Here is a 16393-nt window from a genome sequence, read left to right as displayed (position 1 = left end):
CAGTACCATGCTGTTTCTATTCTATAGCTTTTTAGTATAACTTAAAATTGGGCATGGTGACACCTGCAGAGGTGTTTATTTTGCTGAGGATAGGTTAGGCTAGTTTAGGATAGTTTCATATAAATTTTGATACTATTTTTTCTATGATGACTGATGCTGGAATTTTTATTGGTATTGCACTAAACATGTAAATTGCTTCTGGTAGAATGGTCATTTTTGCTATATACTTTTTATAAGAGAGTGAGAGCGAGAGAGAGGAAGAGAATTGGCATGCCAGGGTCTCTAGCCATTGCAGTCAAACTCCAGATGCATGCATCCCTTGTGCATATGTGTCACCTTGTGGTCTGGCTTATGTTGGTTCTAGGGAGTTTAACCTGGATTTATAGGCTTCACAGGGAAGTGTCTTAACCACTAAACCATCTCTCCAGCTCTCATTTTTACTATATTAGTTCTTCCAATCCATGAGCATGAGAGGACTTTCCATTTTCTCATGTCCTCCTCAATTTCTTTCTTCAGTGTTTTTATATTTTTTAACTTGAGAGAAAGGGTGGGGGAGAGAGAGTGTGTGAGTGAGAGAAACTGGAACACCAGGGCCTCAACCATTGTAATCAAACTCCAGACACTTGCACCACTTAGTGGGCACATGCAACCTTGTATTTGACTCACTTTTGTACATCTGGTTTACATGGGATCTGGAGAGTCAGACATGGGTCCATAGGCTTTACAGGCAAGCATCTTAACCACTAAGCAGTCTCTCCAGCCTTCTTCAGTATTTTTATGTTTTTATCATATAGGTCTGTCATGTCTTTGGTTAGCAATACTCTAAGATATTTAATTATGGGCATTTTAAAGGAAACATCATTGCTGATCTCTTTCTCCATGTGTTTGTTTTATCATACAGGGAAGGTACTGATTTTTTTTATTAATTTATTATTTTTTTATTAGTTTTCTATTCAGCAAATACAGGCAGTTTGGTACCATTATTAGGCTCATCCATGACCTACCCCCTCCCCATTGGACCGCCCTTGTTGAGGTATATGGGTCATGCCTTGTGGAGTTAACCCACAGTTATTGGTGCCATAAATGTCTCTGCATGCCCTGACCCAACATGTGGCTCTGACATTCTTTCTGCCCCCTCTTCCGCAAAATGTCTCTGGGCCATGTTAGGTTCATTTTTGGTCTGCTTCAGTGATGAGGTGTTGGGGGCCTCTGAGGCTCTGGCTCTCTGATTTGGTAGAAGTTGATTTTTCTCTGTGTTGGTCTCCTTCCCCCTTGTGCTGGTATCTGGTTCATCAGGAAAAGAGCACCGTTGCTTGTTTCGTTAATATTCCTTAGTTTCAGCCAGGGCTCTTTTGAGGTATGATGGGGTGACTCTCTCCTTAGGATCTGCATCTATTTGAAAAAGAGAAGCAGATTCTCCAACAGAGAGTAAGTTAGTTCCAGGACAAATGAAATAACCTTTACTTTTTTTTAATAGATAGTTTAATAGGTGTGGGCCCTCTTGTAGCCCATGATTGATGGTAGCTTGATATTGGAGAGAGGGTTTATGTTTGGATATGATTCTGACTTGTTTCCCAGCTCCAGCTACGGGTCCCGTACCACTGAGGGGATCAGTTAGCCAAATCAAGAGCAGTTGGTTCCCCACCATGGCTGTGTGCCACTATTGCACTTGTGTGGGCATCACAATTGGTTATTTGTTGCTAAGTAGGTTATACCATGAGTTGCTTGGAGAGATATTGGTTATTTCCCCCAGTCGCCCATGTAGCACCTTCTGGCACTAGATATGCTGACTGTCTGGGGACTGACTCTCTCCTGGCTTCCGGCCATGCCATTTCATTTTACGTGTCAGCTGCATATGGTGTCTTCAGCAATAGGGTCTTACCACTAACCTTTGGTGGGTCATCAAGTACTCTGACAGAAATCTGTCATTCTTTTAGGACACCTTCTACCTTGTACCATCCTACATTCCCACCAACAGTGGATGAGTGTACTCCTCCACATCCTCGCCAGCATTTATTTTCGTTTGATTTTTTTGATGTTTGCTATCCTTATTGGGGTAAGGTGGAATCTCATAGTTGTTTTAATTTGTATTTCTCTGATGTTTAGGGATGATGAACATTTTCTTAAGTGTGTGTTTGCCATTTGTGTTTCTTCCTCTATGAACTGCCTGTTCAGCTCTTTGCCCCATTTTGTGAGTGGGGTGTTTGACTTCTTATTGTTTAGATTTTTGAGTTCTTTGTAGATTCTAGAGATTAGGCCTCTATCAGTTGAATAACCCTCAAATATTTTCTCCCATTCTGTGAGTAATCTATTGGCTTTGCTTATTGTATGCTTGTTTGTAAAGAAACTCTTCAGCTTCATGTGATCCCATTGGTTGAGTGACTGTTTAAGATCATGAGCTACTGAGGTTTTGTTCAGGAAGTCTTTTTCCATTCCTATATCATGGAAAGTACTTCCTAAATTTTCTTCCAGTAGTATTCGAGTTTCTGGTCTTATATTGAGGTCTTTGATCCATTTGAACTTGAGTGTAGTGCATGGTGAAATGTGTGGATCAAACTTGAAAAATATGGGAGTTTAAATTTTTTTAGAGCTAAATTTATCAATATATAAGTAGTGAATCAAGGACAGAATGTGAAAAAGGAAAAATAGGGAGTAAAGTAAGTTGGGGAAGGAAAGCATATGGGTTAGAATTATGGGAGATAGTAGAAGAGTAGAAAATACTGTAGGGTAGGTATATAGAAAACAAAGTCATAACAGCTTATGTAGGTAAGATACAAAATAAAACACAACAACTAAACAAAGAACAACATTATATAAACTGAAAACTAAAACAAAAGATAATATGTAGTAAAATGAAATGTAAGGTATTATGACCCTAGCTAGCATTTCTTCCTAGTTCAGTGATGCAGTTTCTTCCATACCTTCAACTGCCTTTTTTTGCCAGTAAGTACCTTTAACCACTGAGCAATATCCCCCATCTCTCAATTGCCTTCTTTATTACCCCCCCCTCCATCTCCACAGCTAGCAGAGAGGGTTGCTAGTCTCAGTAATTCAAAGAAGTTAAGTCAGTGTGTCTGTCCAAATGAGAGGAATTTTTCTGTTAGAAGTCACAATCTAAGCCCTCTGCCTCCTGCCAATTACAGCCCTGTGTGTGGTGTTTGGGAGAATCTCACGGGGCAGTTTCTGTGACAGCATCACCCAGGGAGCATGGAAGACCTGCTGGCCTGTCACCTGTGTCACTGTGAAATCTCTTTCTGACCAAGACCACCAGAAGATTGCACTCACTTCCCCAGTACACGTCTTTCTGTATCTCTGTAGCTTGTCCAGACAATGTGCTGCTGAGGCTCCTCTAGTGCTGTCTATCCATCTAGGGGTTTGGGTTTATTTCTTAAAGTGAACTAAGGATTTACAAAAGATTGTATGTCCAGGACAGACAGAAACTGTCATAGGGCTGGAGCAGCAGATGTGACAGCCATAGTGGGCAGCCACAGAAAGCTGGGCATTGTCTTGTCTTTTTCCATTGTATTGATTTTTTCCCTTCATTTCATCAGTAAGAGTAGCACCTATGGGGTAGGGCCCAAGTGGGACCCCAGTAACTTTGAGGTGATTGGCCTTTCCAGGCCCCCAGCCTATGCGTTTGTTCCCTTTTGTCATCATCAGACTCACAAAGCATCATCTGAAGAGCTGGTCTTCCTGGACTCATCCCTTCCCAACAAGCTGCCGCTGCCAAGGAGGGTGGGGGCATGTGCTTGGTTGGATAATGTATCTCTTCCTGAGTAAGGACTTCTAGATTTTGGGGTCAGGATACAAGCACCGAGACAAATATGATTTTTTTGAACTTGAGACTTTATTGTAACAGGAGGCAGAAAGGGGAGAGAGGAAGAGGGAGAAAACAAAAGAAAGAGGAAGATAGAGAGGGAAAGAAGGGAGAGAAGGGAGGTACATGCATCTGGAAGGGAGCAAGAGGACCAAAGAAAGAGGGGGAGAGAGAAAAGCTGAGCGATTGCCCCTGGTGCGGCAGGAAAGCCCATACAGAGAAAGAGTCAGAAAGGGTTTTATGGGAGGAGGAGGGAAATAGCCCTGTAAAGGAGGAGTCTTGGTTGTTATACTGCAATAGGGCTGGGTCGGGGGTGTGACAGCCCTTCTTCTCTTCTCAGCCCAGATACATCTTTCATTACCATAACAGAAAGTGGCTACAGAATCCTAGGCCTGGTTATATCATGGCCCTGTGGGAGATGCATAAAGAGCTCTGGGAATTTTTCATAGAACACATGATTACTGATGGAATTAAAGTACTGGACACATAGTATATCTCACTGGGGATCAGGTCTCCATAATAGTGGCTGCAAACACACACAGAACTTACAGAATTGCTAATTCTCTGGTACCAGTTCCAAAGCTTTAAAGATATAAAAGCCCACTGGCATCTTGAACATGAATTCTAGAAGATGTAATGTGCTACTTGTTTGATGTACTACAGCTTTGAAGAACTCTCTTTTATCTGTATTACACACTAAACTTTGAATTGCAAATGAGTTGCAGGATGTTTGCTTTGTTCTTAGCCACCAGATTCATTTATAGCAGTTGTCTCTGATGTTCAGGGAGATGCGTGTAAAGACCAAAGCAGTCTCAGTGGCATGGTGAAAGAGCCTGGTCCAGGGCCTGCAGGGCATGGAGGCTGTGGGTCTTACATGAGGTACAAGTTTGGTGCAGAGAGGGGAGAAAGAGTGGCTCAACTCAGCAACCGCTTTACTCAGGATAAGCATCTGAATAAGCCCATGCTCTGCTCACAGGCTGGGGCAGTTACTGGGCTCTTAAGAGGAAGGGGTTATGGGAGTGTACAGTTTTGTAGCTAACCAATCCCATTAGAGAAGGAAATGGGTGTGGCTGCTGCTGATCCCCTTAGGAAAAAGGAAGTGGAGGTAGCTGTTACTGTTCCTATTAGGAGGAAAGAAGTGGGGGCAGAAAGTTTCAGTTTAGAAAGAAAAAAATTAGATATTTTACTTCTTGGGATTTCCATTGTAAGATTGAGACCCTAGAGCCTTAGGTATGTCTTCCACTCTGGGTGTCTTTCTGCCCTTTCACAGGTCACCACTATGGGTGACAGTTATTCATGCCACGTTTAAAAGATTATTTGAGAAAGGGAGAGAGCTAGGCAGAGAGAGAGAGAGAGAGAGAGTGAGAGTGTACGGGCATGCCAGGGCCTCCTGCCACTACAATCTCCAGATGTATGCACCATTTTATGCACCTGGCTTTACTTGGGCACTGGGGAATTGAACAGGAGTTATCAGGCTTTGCAAGCAAGTGACTTTAACTGCTGAGCCATCTCTCCAGCCCCCTTGCCATGTTTTTTACTTAGTCCAAATGACATGCTTTTCCTCTACACAGAAATGAATTCTAGTAGTATTCATTGCAAACCTTATAATCATTTTTGTTACCTTGCTTAGTTTCCATACAATGAAAGATTAGCTAATAGTAACATGATAGTAAACATTTACTATACCTTCTTTGTCAGATGAAGTATTTGATTACTTAATTTGCACAGCCATTCTAAAAGAAACTTATTCCTTTCATAGAGAACAAATAGAGGAGTGGCTCGATATTACCTTTCAAAGTCCCAGGTAGGTGACTGTGGATGAACAGGCATGAAGAGTTGTGAGCTTTCCTGGCCAGCCAGGTGAACAGGAGCAACATGTGTCACTGGAGCTTATGTAACTTTGAGCATGTGTGATAAGTGTGTCTAGGGTGACTCCTACACAAATAGTTTTGGCCCTCTTTCCAATTTCATATTCTGGTTATCTTTGCACTGGATTTCAAAATGAAACCCCTGTGAAAGGAAACAAACTTTTTCTGATATGTCCAACCTTTCTGACTCCTGACATTACTTTACATTTCAGCAGTTTTCCAGCCCTCCAGCCATCATCAGGTGTCTTTCCATTCAGTTGACACCAGAGTTGTTGGCTGATGGACACACTGTCTTATATCCATGCTGTTTTCTGTCTGTTCAGTTCTCATGCAAACAGAACAGAATCATCTTCCTGACTTTTGACTCTGGGTTTGGCCATGTAGGTTGCTTTGCTGGTAGATAAGCCAGAAGTGGCAATGAGCCAGTTCTGAGCCCAGGCCTATATTTCTTCTGCTCTTTGGTCCTCTGGCATTGACATGATGAGAACCTTACAAAAGCTGGCTGGCTAATTGCTGGAGGAGGATGAAGGATGATTAAGAACAGTTGTCCCAGTCCACTAGTCCAGCCAGGTCAGCTGATTCCTGATGGTTGGCCACCAAGCTACAATGACAAATGACTGTTTTAAACCACTGAATGTTGGGATGTTGGTCATGCAGTTGTAGCACTACAATACATTTTCTAAACTAATGGTGGCACCTTAGAGCACAGTACTCCATGCTGCTTTTACATGACCTCCTTATATATTTGCTTCTGCTAAGTGAATGACCCAAGCTGTAATATTTTTTTTTAATTTATTTATTTGTAAGCAGAGAGATAGAGAGCAAGAGAGAATGAGTCAGGACCCCTAGCTGCTCTGCAAATGAACTCCAGATGCATGCACTACTTTGTGTATCTGGCTTTATGTGGGTACTGGGGAATCAAACGCAGGTCATTAGGCTTTGCAAGTGAGTGCCTTAAGGGCTGATCCATCTTTCCATCCCCTAGGCTGTAACATTTTATGCACTTTCTTTATGGCTGGTTGCAGCCACACAGTCTTATAATTCTTAGTACAATTAACAGGAACCTTCTTCACTGACCACCTCACCACACACAAGAACTCACAGGGCACCATCCTGTAGGTCTCCTTTTATTATCATGTTTATTGAAGTTATAAAATATAATAAGTTATATATACAGAGTTAGATAAAATATTCATAATTAAAACTTCACTGGCTAAGGCCCACAGACCTAGCCTAGGGTATTTACTAAACTTTTTTTTTTTTTCAGTTTTGCAAAATACTGGCTGCTTCAGACAAAATGCAGCATGAAGTTCCAGATTTGGTCATTGAAAATCATTATGTCTTCATTGACACTGAATTCTGTAACACAGGCAGAAGTTCACTGAAGCAAACTTTTCTTGCATTCATTACTAAGTCCAAGGGATAGTGTAACTATATAATGACTAGCCTCCCAAAATGACAGCCTAGGAGCCAGTGGAATGGCTCTGATGCTGGCTGCCCTCTGGCTCTCAAATCTAAACCTTCCACTGGCCAATGATAGCTACCCATCTTCCATGGAAAATGTCATTTGGTGGAGAGTGTCCACTACTACCCTGAACCTGCTCAATCATTACACATGACATTTTCAGTCTAATTAAGCATAGACTCATCATTATTATCACAGAGCAGGGAAAGAAGCACCACAAGATTTCAAAGAGGAATTAAAAGGATAATCAAGCAGAATATTTAGCTTGCAGGAGATACTAAATAGGCTCTGAGAAAACAGCACAAACAAACACAATAAATGATGATATTAAATATTCAGGACCTAATTAAGGTCCTCTCACAGTATGTTCTACATTCAGTGGTGGGAAATTGCTTGTTGGCTTTAAACATACACAACTTATTTCCCGTAATCAAAGCTTTTGTTCAGTCATGTGACTTGTAATTTTAAAAGCACGGCTTTCTAAGTCAGAGGGTTCATTTTAATTTAGCAATCACTATAATCATCACTTTAGGAGGGAGCCCAGCAGTTGGCTTGGCATTAACCCCCTGGTGTGCTGGCTTCCCTGGTTCCTCAGCTCTTGGCAGTTATAGGTGTAGAAAGAAAATCTTACAAGAACAGTGCTCATTTATTAACTTTGTCTTTATAGAAGTTATACCAAACAATTGCTCTTACTGTGAAAACACCAACTACCAGTTTTCCTTTTACGCATATCATTTTGTGTGGTTGCCCAGACTGCACTCACCTCAGGGAGGCTCCAAGGCCTCATCTTTCCTGTCTTCACTTTATTCTTGCATACTACCTCTCCTGTCTACAGACTCACGGACCAACCTCTCATTTACAGAGGTGAAGCTGAGACTAGGGGAGGAGATAAAAGCCACCCAAACTGACTCCACTGGGGCCTTGGACTCCTGGCCCAGGCTCTGCACTGCACCTCAGGCTCCATGATCTCTTACTGGATCAGGAAGCTGTGTCTGAACGCTCATAACACGTGAGGCTCATCCACACATCTTGGCCACTCTCGGAATATAGTTACGTATGGCCAAACTTTTAGGAAGGCACCTTTTACTTCTCTAAGCAGAACACATACCTGTTTGAAGTAAAAACAACTTGATACATCATAAGATCTTCCCTAGGGCAAATAGAGAAGGCCATTCCCAATGAAGGTCCACAGACTCCTAGGCCAAGGAGCCATGCAGTCTATGAAACCCATCATCATGTATGTCTGCTTGGTTGGGCAAACATGCCTTGCAGGCCAGTGACATGGGAGTGCTTCCACTATTGACTGGAAGCTTATATTACTGTGACCTTGGGGACAGGTCAAGTTATCCCTGATGCCATGGTATGTCAACAAGCTGTGCTGAATCTGGGCAATGTATGGTGTGGGATGTCTGTACTTTTAACCATTTAACCAAAACCTTTGAGCTACTTTTCTTCACAAAGATTCCTATTTGTCAACCCCATGTGAACCCATCACCCCTTCTTAGAGGTTTTATTACATTTCCTTAGTATTCCCTCATTTGGCCTATTTGACAGCTTCTGGTGACTTGGTCTGTAACAAACATGTCTTCTGTCTCCTTAAATATAGGATCAGATTCTTCACTTCTATCATCCCCACGTGGTTTGGTTCATTTCAGTGCCCATCAGGCTCCTTGGAGCGGCCCAAGGCATATAGTGACCCATCAGAAAAGGCCTTGATTTTTGGCAGGCTGACGATATGACTCATAGCTACCTGGTCTCATTGGAGCCCTAGTTCATCCCAGGGAAGAGAGTCCAGGGCACACTCCTCAGGATGCAGCAGGGGGTGGAGAAGCAGGTGGCACAACCCCAGACCACTCCAGTATGTCTGCACACAAAGACTCCACAGCATCGAGTCTCTCAATTTGTACCAGCTTTGTGAGAAGTTCTGGAATGCTGTAGCCAGCTGTGCTAATGCGGTCAAAGAGCTGCATGCCATCTGTCATGCCCCCAATCTCGTCCCTCTTCAGTCCAAAGCTCTCAGCAAGATGGCGCCATGTTTTCACAACGGCTTTCTCAGAATTGTATGTGGAGCTGAGCATTCTACTTGTCTTCTCCAGGCAGTCAAATGGTAGCTCTGTGGGGCTGAGGCCTAGGAAAGCCAGGAGCACATGTCACACAAAGAAGGCAATAGAAGTTCCATACCACTAAATTTTTCTTTAAATTACATGAACTGTCCTGAAGATTGGCCAGCTAGGCCAAGTGTGCCAACTGATGCAATGTCTGGTATGTGGGAAACCAAATGCTCTCTAATTAGAATAGAGGTCTACAACATGGGAAAGAATACATGCCTGGTACTGAAAACCTAATGAAAAACCTATGGCTGGGTAGGTCATGAGGCATAGGGGAGTTATGCCTGCTGTTGTCTGGCTAAATGCGTATATCATGCCCACCAAGCTGCCCTCTAAGCACTTTTTATGTTAATATCCATGTATTAATGCTACTCTCACTTTTTGTTAGAGAAGCTTCTCTTTTCAGATAGTGGTGACTACTGGGGTGACTCAAATGTCATCAAAGTGCTAAGAAGAAGTGACAGTGGAACGTTCAGCACTGAAGCATCTCTATCACACTCTCCAAGGCTAAGGGTCCATTGTGGAAGAGGTGGTGGAAAGAATGTAAGAGACAAAGGAAGGGTAATATTGCTTACAGTACAACCTTCCAGACAAATGGCCTTGATATCCATGACTTCGCCTTGCTTGACGCTACCTACATAAGACCTTCATAATAGAAGAAAGAAGATGATGGCATCAAAATGGAGAAGAGACTCATTGGAAAGAAGAAGGGATTCAGGCTGGAGAGATGACTTAGCAGTTAAGGCACTTGCCTGTGAAACCTAAGGACCCATATTTGACTCCCCAAGCTCCATGTATGCCAGATGCACAAGGTGACCCATGCACAAGGTTTCACATGAGTACAAGGTGGTGCATATGTCTGGAGTTTGATTACAGTGGCTGGAGGTTCTAGCATGCCATTTTTTTTTTCTCTCTCTCTCATAAAAAAGAAGGGATTCACTGGAGGGGGGATTTAAAAGGGAGAATAGGGGTGGGGTAGGAATTGTCATGGTTTATTGTTTATACTTAAGGAAGCTGTCAATAAAATGTTTTTTAAAAATAAATTATACCAAATGTTTAATAAGAATTAACACCAATTCTACACCAATTTTAAGATCTTCAATTCATACCAATTTTCCAGAAAAAAATAAAGGAAGGAAGTATTTCCCAACTTGATACCAGAACTAGACCTTACAAGACAATACAAACCACAGACCAATATTCTTCATCAACATAAACACAAAATTCTTAACAAAATATCAGCATGTAGAACTCAACAATATATCAGAGAATTATGTACCATGATAAATGGAATATGATCTAGAGGCATAAGTCTGGTTCAATGTTCAGAAAGCAATGTAATCCTTTTGCAAAATTAATGCAAACTTTTATAAACATCTAGAGCTAACATTATTGATAAAAACTCAATGAATCCTTTAAGATCAGCAACAAGTGTCTGGCTAAGTAGGTATTACGCCCACCAAAATGCCTTCTTAATACTTATATTTATGCCCATATGCTAATACTACTCTCACTTTTGGTTAGAGAAGCTTTTCTTTTCAGCTGGCAGAAGAAGTGAGACATCTCTATCACACCCTCCAAGGCTCAAAGAGCACAGTGGAAGAGGTAGCAGAAAGAATGTAAAAGCCAAAGGGAGGGGAGGAATGCTTTGCAATACTGTTTTCCAGAACAAAGTAGCCATGGTATTCATGACCTCAAAGTGGCTGATGCTACCTATGCATAACCTATATAATAGAAGGGAAAAAAACCAGATAATATCAAAATTGACCCTGGAATATTTGGAAAAGAAGAGATTCAGTTAGGGGGGATAGGGAAGGTCAGGAAAATGGAAGACAGGTGAGGGCAGTTTATGATATGGTGTATTATGGCCATGTATCGAGGTTATCTATAAAAATAATAAAAGGATTAGGGCTGGAGAGACGGCTCATTGATTAAAGGAACTTGCTTGCAAAGCCTGATGGCCTGGGTTCAATTCCCTAGTGCCCATGTAAAGCCAGTTGCACAAAGGAGCATATGTGTCTGGAGTTTGTTTGTAGCATCAGGAGGACCTACTGTGCCCATTCTCATCTCCCTTCCCCCCCCTCTCTGCTTGCAAATAAATAAATAAAATAAAAATAAAAATATCAGAAAGAAGACAAATATTCCTCCTCTTATCACTTTTATTTGACCAAGTGCTGGAAGTTACAGCCACAGCAATAAGGTGAGCAAAGGGAAGAAAAGACTTACGCAAAATGAAAAGCACAAAATAAAAGTCCTCATGTGTAGATGTGATTGCCTATGTAGGAATTCCCAAGTAATTACAGGAAAATTCCCAGAACTATTGACCAAGAAACCTAGATGAGTCTCCACTGAATTGTGATATTTAGGGGCAGCTGATCACCATAGGTTATGTACTGTATAATTCCACATTTATAATATTCTTGAAATGACAGAATTGCAGCAATGGAGAATATATTTGTGGTTGTCATGGGCTCAGGGATGGGAGGTGCAGTGGCAGAAAATGGTGTGGCTATAAAAGGGGAACAGGAAAGGTCCTTCTGGTGATGGAAAGGGCCCATGCCTGTGGCATTAACATCAGCATCCTGGTTGTGAGTCTTATGTGTAGTTATCCCTTATGCTATCACTAAGAGAATCTGGGTAAAGAGCACACAGAATTCACTCTGTTGCTTCTTACATGGTAAGAATTATATCACAATAAAAAGTTTAGCTAAAATAAAAGAACCAGAGAGCTTGGATGCCTGGGACTTAGCCTAGGCTAACAGCATTGGGATAGGTGGGGTGAGCTAGGTAGTCAGAGGTATTCAGGTGGTTGTAAAGGTCCTTGGAGCGGGGCTCTGCTGGTGCGCAAGTTTCAGACTTGATTGTATGTCAGCATTACTGTGACAATATGAGACACATGCCTGGGCCATCAGGAAGTGACTGAGAGAATGGGCTTAAAGTTTTCACCCTATCAGGCTCATGAGGGTGGGGCAGGGAAGGGGCTCTTCATGGTTCCTAAAATTAATTTGAAAATGGGTTTGTTTTTAAAAACAAGACATTCCTTAAAACAGAGAAGTTTTGGACTACTGGAATTCAACTGCCAGGCTATCATCTGCTGGGCAGCCAACAACATTCACCATGCAAGGGCTTGATTGAGCAGGCTGACCAGGCATGTATTTATGGAGAGGTGCCACATTTTAGCAGGCAGGCAGCCAAGAATTCTTGGCTCTGGGATTCATACTCAGTGGCTATTTCTGGCCAAATAGAGCACCCAACCGGCCTGACCAGGCTCAGGGTAGTACCCCACCTACATGGGACATGAGCAGTGAAATATCCGTTTGCTTCAGTCCTGCTACTCAACCAGCCCAGAAGTTTGTGCAGGGATGCCAACAAGGCAAGAAGCAGGAAAGTTCCCTGACCTCAGCAACGAGGGATTTATCTTCAGGGTAAGCAGAAGTTAATTCAGGGTCTGGATTTCACAGTAATTAGAATGACTGTAGACTGAAAATATATCTATGTCCCTAGTGCTATTGCTTCTTACTTGCCAGTGCCAGGTATGTCTCAGCATACCTCAGGAAGTCTGACCTGGCTGCTTGGGTGGCAGCTTTGGAAGGAGATACCAAGCCCTTCAAGGCCAGTGCAGTATTCCTTGTGGAACTCAGTACAAGGAAGTACTGATAGGTTGATAGGGCTATCTGTTACATAAATACATTTCTGTTCATAACAGACTACAAATATGACAGTGTGTTGTCCAGCTGTTTCTTCCCAATTGTAATATTCCTTTTTGAAAGAAAGGTCATAAAGACTCAGGAAGTGAAACTCACAAATCTCAGGAAACTCCCAAAGTTTAGAAAATCCACAACACCTCTCTCTGAGGTTGTACAAGTAGAAACAATTGCTGGAGAGAAGAGACTCTATGTGGGCTTTTTGGTGATGCAGCTGTCTTGAAGTCACCCATGCTCCTGTAAGTAACCCTTCACCCAACTGCTGTGAGTAACCACAATAAACTCACTGGTTCACTAAATTAACTTCAGTGGAATTGTTTCTTTGGTCTGTTGTTGGTGCCCCATCTGGGATAAATAGACTCTCTTCAGGAAAAGCCACACAACACAGTGGTTCCATATTGTCCAGTGGCATCAGAGCAGCCTTAGTTTATATCAGTACACACAAGGATGAAATTACCTGCCTATGTGTTTATCAGACTGTGTCTACTGGGTAAAAGTCAGATGTTTACCATCAGACTTTTCCCCAGTGCCAAAGTCAACTCCAATGATGACGGCGCAGGAGCTGTGTGCATCCATCGCTCTGTCCTCATTGCCAAGTGACACTGCACTACCACTCCACTAGGCTGTCTCCTGTCCTAAGAGAGGAGCTCCATGGGATACCTCAGCTTAGCTAGGAACCAAATTCTCTTTTCTTCCATATCAAGAGTTAGCTCACCTGGCTGTTCTTTTTTAAAAAAAAAAATTCCTTATTTTTCCTACTGGCATGTGCCACCACAACCAGCATCATTATCTATTTTTATTTATGTACTTGCAAGCAGAGGGAAAGAGAAAGAATAAATAGGTATATGAGGGCCTCTTGCCCTTGCAAACAAACTACAGAAACAAGTACCACTTTGTGCATCTGGTTCTTTTTTTTTTTGGCTTAAAATAATCCAAATGTTTAATGTTACAGCTCTGTAGGCTAGAAGTCTGATATGGTTGAGCTATATACAGTTTGTCTATGTGCCTCCCTTTTGTGAATCTCTTAAGGGAGATCCCATTTCCTGCTAGCCCAGATTGTTGACAGAACTCAGTTGATTGACTTTATAGTCTCAATTTTCTTAGCTTCTAGAGGCCACTGCCTTTCTGGGTCCATGGCTTCCCTGCTCTAACGTCAGAGCTGCTGCATCTGGTTCTTTACGTGAGTACTGGGGAATCAAATCCAGGCTAGCAGGTTTTGCAATCAAGTGCCTTCAACTGCTCCATCTCCCCAGCCCCACATAGCTATTCTGATGGCAGCCTTACAAACTGTGTGAGTGTTTTTCCTCAGGAGCCCCCTTTCCATGGCTGGTGTTGGAGCAGGTTGCTGATACCACCTCATGGAATGTTGCCTGAATGGCCCTTTGATCCTTACCTTCCACAACACCACACACGTTGGCATACACATCCAATATCTTTTTTCTTCGGCTTTGGATCTATAAGAGTTAAGATAAAATTCATCTTCAGAAAGCAGTAAGATGGTAACAAAGATTCAGATTTTCCCTGTGCACTGGCTTTGCTTAGGGAATACCTGTTGCACTGAGGCCTCTGGTGGAAACATTACAAACACACCAGAAAGAAGAGCTTTTCTAGAGTTTCCCATGCAAACACCCTCAGCACACAGGAGGGGTGCTTCTTAGGCTCAAGTAGCTACCAAGTCTACAGATGCTTCAATGTGTTTGGAAGGATGACAGGGGGACCTTAGCAGGCCATTGGGGCAGCAGTGCATTTGGAGCTCTGGAAGCCTCCTGTCACTGGGGCAGAGAGCTCAAGGCCAGAACAGGTGCTGAGTGGCCCTGGATGAAAAGTTCCATGCCCATGCCACCCAGAATGGCCTCCAGGGTCCTGTAAGTGGTGCCCTGTTTACAGAGGTCACTGCATCCAGAGCATGGTATACCAGGAGGACCAGGATAAAGGATCCCAACAGGCATGTTCACACAGCTTCCATGGGTTGGCTGGGTAGCCTGAGGTACAAACTAGGCAGCAAACACACACCTGAACCTTGTGTACCCACACCCTGTGTCACAGACACTATATGGTGGCCTTCTTTAGTGATAAACCCCCTGTGCAGCTTGAACCTACTTCTATAAAAAGAAATGTGTGTGTGGTGTGTGTGTGTTTGTACATATGTAATAATATTTTTTGGATTAGTTGCAGAACCCTTGAGGGCAACCAAGTATATGGATGCTCAAAACCTCAAGACCCCCATGGAACATGGCTTAACACTTGCATAAAATCCTCCCTTGCACATTAAATCATCTCTAGACTATTTCTAATAACTAATACAATGTAAATGCTATACAAATAGTTATTACAATGCATTGCTTAGGGATTTATTACAGAAAGGTCTCTTTCTATATATGTATGTTTAGTACAGACAAAATTTTCTCTCTGTGGTTGGTTGACTCCACAGACTCAGAACCTATAGATCCAAACAGACATGTTTGTGTATATGTGTGTTTATGTATGCATTTGTGTTTTAACTGTCTACTTGGCCATGCACTAGCATGTTTTCAAAGGCATTTTTCTATTTTCTATCTTTTGCAATGATTTTAACTTTTCTCCTTTATTATTTTCTGTATTTGTCATTAAAGTATATAGTAAGTTTTCTAATTTCTGGCTGAGTTGACCTGTTGCCCTGTCTAGTGTCCCAGCTGGGTCTTGTGGGAGAAACTTTGAGTCATAGGAACCTTTTCAAAATGGGAGATCTTGTTTGGGTATCCGAAAGTCACTGCACTGTGGGCCTTATCACAGGAGCATGTGCACCGGATCCTCACCCCAGACTTGTTGCTGGTGACAGACTTCTCTCTGGCTAAGTGAACCAGTGACAGCAAACACAGCTCAGGGGAGCCCTGCTTGTCTGGGGCTGGCTCCTCATCACTGTCCACACTGCGGCTTAGCAACTGCTCATTCTCAGAGGAGGCATCATTTTCACTGTGGAAACAAATGGGAAACTTGTCAGCAGAACCTGAAAAAATTCAGCCCTAATGAGATGTCTCAGCATGGGTCTTGTTATCCAGGTGTGGCCAGCAGGGTACAGAGGCTTGTTCCTCAAGTATTTACTGCAGCTTGTAGGAAGGCTCTAGGTAAGAGCTGATGAGAAAGACACACCCTAACTCCCTGACAAATAAGCAAATCCAGTACAAGGTATCCTGAAGGTAGGTGTCTTCATGGGGCTCCCAAGAGGCAGTGGGTCACTGAGGTCCACACTTGCACATCCTCCACCCAGCCTAACCTATATGTTCTTCACTTAACTCCAGGAAGTCAAATTTAACCTTCTATCTTTATGTTAAATTATTCAGATTAGATGCTATGCACTAAATCTGTGACAGCTTTTTAAAATAATCTAGAACAAAGTAAGCTCAGACTTGTGCCTGGAAAGCCTGTCTTGACAAGTGGGGTGGCCTTACTCA

The 16393-nt window shown here is 42.5% G+C and overlaps 1 protein-coding gene across 4 annotated transcripts in view; it reads right to left on the bottom strand.

Annotated features, from left to right (window-relative positions):
* Positions 1 to 6933: 6933 nt before the first annotated feature.
* Edar (ectodysplasin A receptor) overlaps positions 6934 to 16393 on the bottom strand; it is an 86193-nt gene continuing 76733 nt past the window's right edge. For all 4 annotated transcript variants that reach the window (XM_045146673.1, XM_045146674.1, XM_045146676.1 and 1 more), the window contains 3 exons: positions 15758 to 15914; positions 14356 to 14416; positions 6934 to 9278 (listed from right to left, as the gene is read on the bottom strand). In XM_045146673.1, coding sequence (XP_045002608.1) covers positions 8956 to 9278; positions 14356 to 14416; positions 15758 to 15914 — 541 coding nt within the window. In that variant the 3' untranslated portion in view covers positions 6934 to 8955. The remainder of the gene's footprint in view (positions 9279 to 14355; positions 14417 to 15757; positions 15915 to 16393) is intronic.

The sequence above is a fragment of the Jaculus jaculus genome, chromosome 4, assembly GCF_020740685.1.
Source record: "Jaculus jaculus isolate mJacJac1 chromosome 4, mJacJac1.mat.Y.cur, whole genome shotgun sequence".
In the NCBI taxonomy this organism is placed as follows: Eukaryota; Metazoa; Chordata; class Mammalia; order Rodentia; family Dipodidae; genus Jaculus; species Jaculus jaculus.
Note: the sequence above shows the minus strand (reverse complement) of the source record. Positions and strands in the feature narration are given on the sequence as shown.